General features: G+C 31.6%; 2 protein-coding genes across 2 annotated transcripts; one reads left to right on the top strand and one right to left on the bottom strand.

Moving 5' to 3' along the window:
* The first annotated feature begins 942 nt into the window (after positions 1-942).
* Positions 943-3,716, top strand: LOC130807484 (uncharacterized). Its single transcript, XM_057672698.1, has 4 exons — positions 943-1,112; positions 1,798-2,053; positions 2,159-2,222; positions 2,920-3,716. The coding sequence occupies exons 2-4, from the start codon at positions 1,893-1,895 to the stop codon at positions 3,238-3,240; spliced, it is 546 nt and encodes a 181-aa protein (XP_057528681.1). The 5' UTR covers positions 943-1,112; positions 1,798-1,892; the 3' UTR covers positions 3,241-3,716.
* Positions 3,717-5,729: 2,013 nt separating this feature from the next.
* Positions 5,730-9,578, bottom strand: LOC130807483 (uncharacterized). Its single transcript, XM_057672697.1, has 3 exons — positions 9,272-9,578; positions 7,293-7,498; positions 5,730-6,308 (listed from the first exon to the last, which is right to left on the bottom strand). The coding sequence occupies exons 1-3, from the start codon at positions 9,371-9,373 to the stop codon at positions 6,038-6,040; spliced, it is 579 nt and encodes a 192-aa protein (XP_057528680.1). The 5' UTR covers positions 9,374-9,578; the 3' UTR covers positions 5,730-6,037.
* Positions 9,579-10,459: the final 881 nt, after the last annotated feature.

Below are 10,459 nucleotides of genomic sequence, written 5' to 3'. Positions count from 1 at the left end.
AAAATAAAATTAAATAATTCATACAGGAAAAAAATCTTAGAATTTTTTATTAATTCAAAATATTATCTTAACAAAAAATCTCATCTTTATTTGCATAAAATATTCTACCAATGAAAAAGTTACAACTCCCAAGACTCGCAGCTGTTTTTCTTATTTCCTTTTTATTTTTCACTTTTTTCTTTATTGATTCCTATAGGCTAAGTTTTTTTAAGTGCCCTAAATGCTATAGGCTCCTCGGGGGTTTTATTGATTTTTAAATTTTGATTTATCTAATTAAATTTGCAATTTTTTTATTTTTAGCCCCTATTTAGGAGTTTTTTTTATTATGATACACACATTTAATTATTTATTTTATCTTTATTTTTTTATTTTCAGGTAATATATTATTTTCGTTTGTTTTCTATCATTCTCTATACTTCTAGCAAATGTGATGAATTGATAGAGTTGCTCTTATAGTCTTATGAGATATTCTCTACAAATTCTAAATAAGAAATTTATATATTAATAATTTGTATTAATTGGGTAATTTAACTCATTTATAAGATTTGTCTCTCATACAAGAATTTATAATTAATGAATTAAATAAGGATGATAGTATTTACAGCCCTTAGACTTGTGTGTAAAAATGAACAAATTATCTTTACTATCAATAATTTTAACTTTTCAAAAGAATCTAAACTAAAAATTAGAAAAATAATTAATATTTTATATAATTATGTTAACTTTTCAAAAAAAATATAATAAATTAATAAAATATAATTATACTTGAATATTTTCAAATCAAATCAAGAATAATAAAAGTTATATAAATAAAATACAAAATTTTTTCTCATATTAACCCTTAAGGCTCTATTTATCATTTTTAATTAATTAACTAATTAGTAATGAAAAATAAATTAGCAATAACACGCCTTATTTCTCTCTCATCAAATTTCCATTGTCTCCTGCTCTAATTTTTATATAACTCATCTACCCCCCACTTTCCACTTTCTTTTTTTCTCGCCTACTTCTTTGGCCTTCGTTTCTTTCATGTCCTCCTATTAATCTCAATTCATCGTCTTTTTCTTCCTTATCAGCTATAGCTGTTCTTCCTGTTCTCACTGCCATTCCTGGTAATTTCCTTTTTTTCTAATTTTCCTATTACAAGTTTCTATTTTTGTTTTTCTTGATTTACTAGTTTTATTGGTGAATTTCTGATTTGATTTTATTTAATACATTTTTCCTGACCTAATTTTAGAACTTTAATTTCTCCTATTTTGATCTTTGATTTGATGAATTTGTGCTACAACTAGGATGAAAACTTCGTTTTGTTGTGTTTTATCCAGTGAAATCTCTGATTTGAATCTCTTAATTTTCCCCTTTTGATTTATGTTTTAACTAGGTCGGAAAATTACTACTCATAAATCTAAATTAGTGGATTCATAAATATTACTGTCCTTTGTTTCCTAATATTCTTTCATTTAAAATATTTTATTTTGGAGAGTAATTTGATTAATATTTTCAAAACATAAATAAATGATAAATATATTGTTATATTCGTCTTAAAATATATTTTTTATTATATATTTTTTATAATGCGTATTTAAAGATAGATATTAAGAGTTGAAATTAAAAAGTAAATAGGAAGAATATTAGGAAATCGAGCGAGTATTTGGATATAAAAGCTTTAATTCACTTTTAGAGTTTTGACATTCCGATAATTTCTTTCGAGATCTCATATTTTTCCGGTTGAATTTTTAGGGATGATACAACATGAACTTTGCAATTAACAGATGTAGCATTTCGTAATTTATGCAGGTGTTTCGTTTTCACGTTCCGTGTAAATACAGCGTAAATACATACACTAATCAGGTGATATTAGAAATAGATAGAAGAAGGACCGAATCAGAAAGATGAGTTTCTGTGGGATGCAGCAAAACGGTGTCGTATCTCGTGAAGAGATGAACGGATTTGTATCTATAACTGACCGTAGGGATTTAGTCGTTTGTCCTAAACCTCGCCGTGTCGGTGTCCATATTAACGACCCTTCTAGACCTCACCGTTGGTACTTAGGGTATGTACTCCTATCACCAAATTCTTTAATTTTTTTTTCTTTTAGAATATTCTTGATTTGAATTTGTTGTTTAAATCTGATTTAAATTTGATAAATGTTTTACAGGCATCATTCTGAGCTCTCTGATTCCAGAGCTGGGTCTGAACTGTTGGACATCATCCTCAGTAAGGTATGTAAACATTGCAAATCCGAGTATTTCTTTGTGTTGATGTTAGATTGTTATAATGAAAAAATTGTTGGAAAGTTAATTATGAAATTATGAGGAAGCTGTTTTGGTTTGGTATGTTTCCATGTTTTTAAGCTTGGATTGGGATCCTTTTTAAGGATAAGTATAGGAAAGAATGATGTGTGATGTGTGGTTGATGATAGTTGAAAGGGAAGAGAGATCTGAGTTTGTTGTAAAGCAAATTTTGATGAGCTAAAAAGGGGGCCAACCTACTTGTCAGTGTCACGCAACTTGCTAATCTTTTAGTACATTTTAAATTTTGAATGGAAGAGAGTAATGGTATAGGACAAGATGAAAGGAACCTCTTTTAATGGAATACTAGTAATCTGTCAATATTATACTCATTTCTGTCTTAAATTATTCTTGTTATGTTAAAATTTGCTACTAATTGTGTTTTTGATTTATCGTTGACTAGTTAAACATTACCTTTTGGCACGTTATAAACAATGTTTTCTTAAAAAGAGATTTCAATAGAATCAATTAGCAATAGTGGCCCTTGATTTAAATTGGATAGAAACTAAGTGAAGTATATGCTTGTTAAGTTATATGAGAAGATAATTACTTTTACTTGTGTACTAGTAAGATTGTGTATAGTTAGTCATGGATGGGTGTTAACAGAAGTGAGCTGTGTTTGACACAGGGTGTTCACGGTGCTGAGAGATCAAGCACTCAAGTAGCTTCATCACCCCCGTTTTTTTGCGGGTCACCTCCAAGTAGAGTTTCTAACCCATTAATTCAGGATGTGCGATTCAGGGAGGAAAAGCAACTAATTCCTCCATTCTCACCACTGCCATCATCGCCGATTCAGCCTGTTTCAGGGTCTGCGTCTTCACCAAACTCTTCCTCAAGAAAGGGCGGATGTGTTAGGGCGAATTTTGGAAATAATCCGGCAGTTAGAGTTGAAGGGTTTGATTGCCTTGACAGGGACCGTAGGAACTGCAGCATCCCTGCCTTGGCCTAGAACTCATCACCTGGATAAGTAAAACGAGTACATATAGTGATCAAAACAAAAGCCTTAAGGCAAATATAACATTTTTAGAGAGGGAAAAAGATAGCATGAGAAGAATTTTGGTAATTTCTCAGATGAAGAGTTGTCATTTTGCAGTGTAAATACGCAGTTTAAAGAGGTTCCTTTTGTAAGTAAAAATCTCATGTAAGTAGTTTGACTAAAATAAAAAGGTTGGGAAGTTGAGTCTAGGTTTTGTTAAGTCATAAGTTTGGTTGGATTAAGAAATTGGGTTGTTTTCTTGAGTTGATGTGAATATGAGGGAAGAAAAAATTTCATCTACTGTAATTCTAGTACTCTATGGGTGTTCTTTTGATAGTTGTTACTATGCAGCTGTTTTTGTTGTTGTACTCAAGTTGTATCAAAAAAGCTGCTTTTTTATTTGAACTCTTTGTAATACTAATAAATATAGATGGATAGGCCAGTGAAAATATGAAGCCCTTGGGCCTTGAGGACCATTTATTAAGTTTTGTGGGGCTCCAGATTCCAAGAAAAGAAAAATACTTCTATTTTCAGTTTTTTTAGTTGCGCACAAATATTTTTGCACCAGTAGCAGTAGTAGATAAGTTGCAGGAAAGTCATGATTTTGCCCTTTCTTACAAAAAAATTAAGAGGTGGAGAATTAAAATAGATATTAAGTCTGCAGGTGAATAGTATAATTAGTTTTGTTTGGATTGATAGTACAAGCTAATATTTACAGGCAGAAATGAAAATGTAAGTTAAATGTTTAAAGAAAAAAAATGTAAGTTATAATGTAAGTTAAATAGTATAAATTATTATTTATAGACTATAGTATAAATGTCAAAAATAAAAATAGGTCAAATTGATAGAACGGGCTTTAAAGAAAAGTGAGTAAATTTCGTAGGACATAAAGAATACTTTCTTTCATCCTTTTTTCTTTTGAATTTACAACATGAGACTCAAAAGATTCAAAGGGACAAAAAGAATAAAAAGGTGTAAAAAAGATGGATGAAGTATTTTAATTTGGATTAGAAGGTAGAATAACAGAAAGAAGATTTAGGCGAGAATTGAATTCAAAAACTTTTCTAAGGAAAGTGATATTTTCTCAAATTGAAATGATACTCGTTTCTCTAGAAAAGAATAATCTTACTCCCTCATATTCCGATCTAATGTTTCAATTTTTTTGACATTATTTATAAATTACTCTAGTATTTTATTATTTATATATTTTTCATTCTAAAATACCATCTATATTAGGCTTATTAATTTTTTATGGTCTGTAATTATACACTAAACACTCTCAGTTTGTATCTTTCAAGCTTATTTTAAATATTACTAACAATATGTAAAAAAATATATAGTCAAATATAATCTTGTTTGAATCGTGTATTATATTGCATACATTTATATTATTAACTTTTTATAGTTTTTAGGTAGGCATAATTTATAATATAATAAACAAAGTTATGATTAAAATTATGCATCAATATGAGAGTAAAACTAAACGAGACATTAATATCTGACTTGCGCATCTGTAGGATGTGGATTTCTGCCAAACCACATGCTGGGGTCTAACCTTAAGATCTGTGGAGTTTATACTATTACTGTGATCTGTGGGTTACTCCCTACTCAAGTACTCAGTACTCCCGAGTGATTAGTGAGTCAATGGGGCAACTAATATTAATGGGCAAATATGTCACCCTGTCCACAAAATTTGACGGAATATCTTTAGTATTTATACGTTAATTTTAAAAAATAAGTATTTTATCAGTTTTTTTATTATTATTTTGTCGTATTTTGATTTGAGTTTTTTTTAATTTATTGGAAACTAACTATATATAATAAAAATTAGCAGATAATATCTTGAGTTAGACTTATTGTCAAAATCAAAATACAATTAAAAATACAAAATGCGCACACTTCATAAATCAATAAGATAACATCCAAAACCATATGTCACTAGGAGTATAAGTGTGTACACTCAGTACACCATCTTTAATTAACCTAGTGACGTATAAGTGTGTATAATTGTCCTATGCCTTTGCCATGAAAGAACAATAATAAGTATATGTTCTTAAAGGTCTTTAGTTGGTGTTCTTTTATCTGAATTTTAATGGCTTTTTAAGTTGCTTAGATTATTCAAAGCCTCGACTGATCTAGGCGAAAACGCTAGCCTTTAGGTGTGACTTGTGAGACATCCTAAAACCTAAATAAATAAATTAGAAACTTAAAAAATTTAAAAATAAAAGAAAAATAACAAAAAGGTGAAATTGAAAATACATTGAATAGTGCCACATCAAATGGGCTTCTCCTAAGGTTAAGACGAAAAGACACTTTGAGATGCTCTAACGTGCGTGCTTAGGTGCTATAAGACGATTCACCTTAAAGAATTGTCTTACATAGCCCTAACGAGACGCTCAAACCCATCGACCCACGCAAGGCGCTGACCTTAAGGGCTCTTAGGAACACTTAAATTTAGTTCTTCATCATACTTCTGCGTCAGCATTTACATCAATTTTTTAGAGTGTAGCATGAGAAATTTCTGAATGTGAAGATGCATATAATACTATTCAGACTTTTCCTTGATTCTTTTTGCACAAAAATAAGAATTTCATGGAGATAATGAACAGACAAAAGCTCAACTTACCTACAGCTTGTTTCGCTATCTTACAAAATAGTGATTGGTAATTTGCATCATATCATAGATAAACAGTGTACATTTGATACACTTCAATAATCTATAGCTTCTACTTCAAGGAGACATGATTTCAACATTCAAATTCAAGAGGCCTTACTTATACCCGGTCATTCCCACAGTCGAGCTGGAGCGATTTGCCTTGTGAGCTTCTGTCAGTGAGCTCGTCGCTTTGGAAAAGTAGATGTAATAGTACAGATTGAGGACCATATTAAAAATCACAAACACAGCTCCAGCAATAAAAACACCTTTGCGCAGAGACTCGCAAGAGAAATTCTGTGCATAGATCATATGGCGGTACTTGGTATGGTATGCATTCTTGGTTGCACCAGCCAATAGACATGCCTCTGCTACCAGAAATGTTAACCTGCCCAAGGCACAAAATTCTTAGTGGATATTTTCATCCTATGATTCGCAGTAAGAATCATACGGACAGGTTTGAACCCATCCATTCAAGCAGAAGAATGCAAGATAGAACCATAGCTAAAAAAGATCAGTGCAGCTGTAGATTTAGACACAGGCATGACAGTTTGATTTAATACTTATAAAAAAGATGAGTCCTACAATGATGAGTATAAAAAGATTAGTACAGAAACTGGAGCTACTATGAAATTTGGTATCTGGCCATTTCTATAAAGCTGAATGATGAGTGCTACAATGAGTACAATGATGTTTCAATTTCAATCCTTAAGCAATGAATGCATATTTTCAACTTGCACCAATATTACTATACACGCTAACATACTCTACAAAGTACTATTGCCACTGTCCCTAAAAGAATGTCTATTTTGACCATTTTTCCCTTTAGTAATAGCTTATTTGGTCATAGGAGGCAATCTTTTAGGGGCAACGTGAAGATTTGCTTACAATAACAATACATAGGAAACGATTATATTCTTGTACAAAATATAATTTGACAAATAGTTCTCACTTTGAAAAATATATATGCAGTCCAATTAAGTTTTCACAATGAATGAGAAATTCATGATATTTATTACTCAACTCTTTAAAAGAAAGTGCTTGAAACAAATTTTGTCCCAGTAGAGGACTTTCGAAGGTAGATTTTTAAAGGCGTCTATCAGCTGAAGAGAATATGCCGCAATTAAATTCATAAGGTAGTTTTTAAGGGAGTATATTAGCTGAAGAGCACATGCCACAATCAACCAATAAATTCCATTAGATAGCAGATAGTGTTCACAACGAAAGCAATAAGTCTCCATAGTTAAAATCTAGTGGCAGAATCAATTTCTTCAGTTCATCCGTCAATATCGTGCACGACAAATGGCATAAATGAAATGGGGTAACATTTTCTTGCAGAGGCATTTACAATTTTTAAAACAGAGATTCTCACCATGATAAGAAGAAATAAATGATGGTCCATGCTCGACTGGTTCCAGGGGCCAAGGGTCTCCCAAAGCACATGCATTTGGTAACACCCATAAGCAGTGACTCGCTTGAAAGAAGAAAAAGGAATCCGCCAACTCCATATCCAGTAGCAACATCAGAACTATAAGAACAGTACGTCGAATTAGTGGATCCATCTAGGATTATATTACCCTGTCACAAGCAATATTAGAAGTCAGTTCACAAATAGCAGCAGTACATAATCAAGTATTTCAATGCCCTTTTTGCCCTCACCTATGAACATCATATCATTAATGATTATGCTTTAGTCTTTAGGCTCAAAAATGGAAAGATGGGCAGGTATAACATGAATGCAATCCACTGCTGGCCTGGAAAGACCTCAGCTTTTTTGTTAATCAGACCTCCTAAAATACATTAGCCACTAATCAACAGTGCATTACGGCCAAAAATGAAGCAGGTAAAAAATGAATTCCATTATTGGTATCAAAAGTGAAGATGAGACAAACAATAAGGTATAACCTATGATGGAAAATGGAGCAAACACTCGAGCAAAGGGATTAAGGAAATGCTACACACTAAGAATCATGGAATGTCTAGAGTAAATATCCAAAAACATATGTTTTCAAGAAGCCATGGGGTATCTTAGTGACTTAACGCGATAGAAATTCTTAGGACACTCCACTCTATATCAAGCCCAAGATTAATACAAATTCAGCCTATATTACTCGGACCTATGTAACCATGTCCGACACAAATATGGGTCTAAGTGTGACTCGACTAATTTTATGAAAAAAATCTCAACATTGTACCAAATCAACATTCAAGAATCCTCACTATGTCCAAGTGTCAAGAACCCAACGTGCAGATATTTAAGGTAAAGTGAAGAACGAAGAGCATTCAACTATAAGCCATTATCATATAAAAAAATATAAGCGATTATAGATGTCAGACTGTCATTGATCATCCAGAGTGGCATAACAAAATCACAAAGTTTCCGCAGTCACCAAAGTCTCATGTGTGGAACAATCACAATCACATATTGAACAAAGGATACCTTTTGAGAGAAAATGCTGAAACAGTCAATCTAGTAGTATGGAAGCAATTATATTCTTACGTTACACCATAGTAGTTATTAAATGCCACCTTACGATGACTACTTTATTAATTTTCAGTAAGTTACTGCAAGCTTCCATGCACTCACATCTCGAGGATTAATCTAACTCTTTTCATTATCAACCAATAGGTGGTTAATTGGTTATTTGAAAAACATATTTGGTTTTAAGCAAATAATTGAGGTCGTCGACAAGTAAAATTGAGTCTAGGACCATGTCCATAAACTAGGAGGCTTGGATCACTTACAACATGGATAAGTCCATCCCAAAAACAATCAGCAACTCAAGGAATAAGCCTTCATACTAATGTAACTCCATTGTTGAACAACTCACACAATCGCAAATGCATTTAAAAACGCATTTTCAACTTTCAACAAAAGCTCATACAATATGGACAACATAACAATTTATTAGGAGATAAGTGACCAATTCTCAACTTTCTAGCCCAAGCAAGCACATTCTCTTGCTTTCATTAATGGCGGCATAAATCTTGTATGATCGATGCTATTCATTGCAACAACACAAAATTCGTGAATGCAACTACTTCTAAACATCAAAATTACAAAACATATGCAAAAAAAAAGCTTAATTAAGCCTAAAAATCAATTTACAGCTTGAATTATAAGCCATTGACAGTTTAAACAATTAACAACAATGCTACACAGTACAAACTATCAGAAGTACTAAATAAATCACAATGACATCAATACAACAAATTGAAAATTAAATGAAATTTCAAAAGTAGATAAGAGTTAAATTCTCACATAATGCTAGAAATTAGAAAAGCAAAACTGAATTCAGAAAATAAAAAAAGAAATAGAAGTAAACACAATGAGAGAGAAAGAAATAATACGAGACTACGGCGGCGTTCGGCAGCGATGGAGAAAGCAAAGGCCGCTAAGCAGAAAAGAACAATTAGCAGATAAACTAAACTGGAACCCCTTCCTTCTCTCATTGTCACGATTAATTAGGGATTTTAGAGAGAGAATTTTAGATTAAAGAATATGATAAGAGAGAATAAATCAGCTTCATTTTTTGAAAGTGCTTTTGTACAAAGAGATTTTAGCAGGATCTCCATTTCGTCTCTCCAGTCAATAGGCATGGTGTAAATGAGACAACGGTGGTGCCAAATCTTCTTTCTTTAATCAACATATAATTTAATATGCCAATAATTTGCCCAATCAATGCTAGGTTTATGGTAAATGATAAATCGCTCTATGACATAACTATTTATATTGAAAAAATAAAAAAATCAAAACGTCTAAATAGTAATGGTGGAAATACGTTAATGTTGAAGGTAAGGTGAAAATTAAGTTCATAATTTACATTATTTTCGGCAAAGATTCTTGACTTTTTGTTATAACAAGATTTGGTTGCTTTTGAGAATCATAATTAGCAAAAATAAAAAACTTAGTTTTAATCCATATCAAGTGGGAAAAAGAAATATATGGTTAAGAATTAAGATGAAAAATTACTCTCACTTTTCCATTGAAATTATTACAACTCAAAAATTAAGGTGAGACTTTTATATACCTATTGTAGTAAATTGATGCGATAGGGAGAGTATGTAACAATATCAATGGAACAACCAAAATAAAAAGGGTAATAAGCCAACTTGGATGTAAGTTCACTATCATGTAAGTTTAATACTCCCTCCTATTCAGCTTAGAAATCTCATTTGAGTTTTTACGAATTTTAAGAAGAGTTAAAATGGGACACTAAAGGTAGGAAAGAGAGTGGTATTATGGGTTTTTAATTGTAAGGATTAAGGAATTAATAATGCCCACCAATTTCAAGCACTTTCTAGCCCAATTTTAAAGCTGATTTTTTAGCACCAAAAGTCTGAAATTTTTTTCAAGTACAAGGCCAAAATTACACCGATCATCTAATTAAGTCCGGAATTACATAATTAAGTCCTACGTTTACAATAATTTTTGGAAATTATATAAATTTCTCAAGAGTACTAAAGAAAATTAAATACATCAGTTACGGTATCTCAGATAACCTTCTCAATTCTTCAACAGCTTCGGTGTAGTTGCAG

This window comes from Amaranthus tricolor, chromosome 3 (genome assembly GCF_026212465.1).
Source record: "Amaranthus tricolor cultivar Red isolate AtriRed21 chromosome 3, ASM2621246v1, whole genome shotgun sequence".
Taxonomy (NCBI): Eukaryota; Viridiplantae; Streptophyta; class Magnoliopsida; order Caryophyllales; family Amaranthaceae; genus Amaranthus; species Amaranthus tricolor.
Note: the sequence above shows the minus strand (reverse complement) of the source record. Positions and strands in the feature narration are given on the sequence as shown.

Excerpts from the sequence above, each read along its gene's own strand:
- LOC130807483 (XM_057672697.1), bottom strand. The coding sequence starts at position 9,373 with ATGAGAGAAGGAAGGGGTTCCAGTTTAGTTTATCTGCTAATTGTTCTT. Across the intron at positions 7,499-9,271 it reads CCGAACGCCGCCGTAGTCTC|GGTAATATAATCCTAGATGG; the intron begins GTATTATTTCTT and ends TGCTTGTGACAG. Across the intron at positions 6,309-7,292 it reads ATTTATTTCTTCTTATCATG|GTTAACATTTCTGGTAGCAG; the intron begins GTGAGAATCTCT and ends TGCCTTGGGCAG.
- LOC130807484 (XM_057672698.1), top strand. The coding sequence starts at position 1,893 with ATGAGTTTCTGTGGGATGCAGCAAAACGGTGTCGTATCTCGTGAAGAG. Across the intron at positions 2,054-2,158 it reads CCTCACCGTTGGTACTTAGG|GCATCATTCTGAGCTCTCTG; the intron begins GTATGTACTCCT and ends AATGTTTTACAG. Across the intron at positions 2,223-2,919 it reads TGGACATCATCCTCAGTAAG|GGTGTTCACGGTGCTGAGAG; the intron begins GTATGTAAACAT and ends TGTTTGACACAG.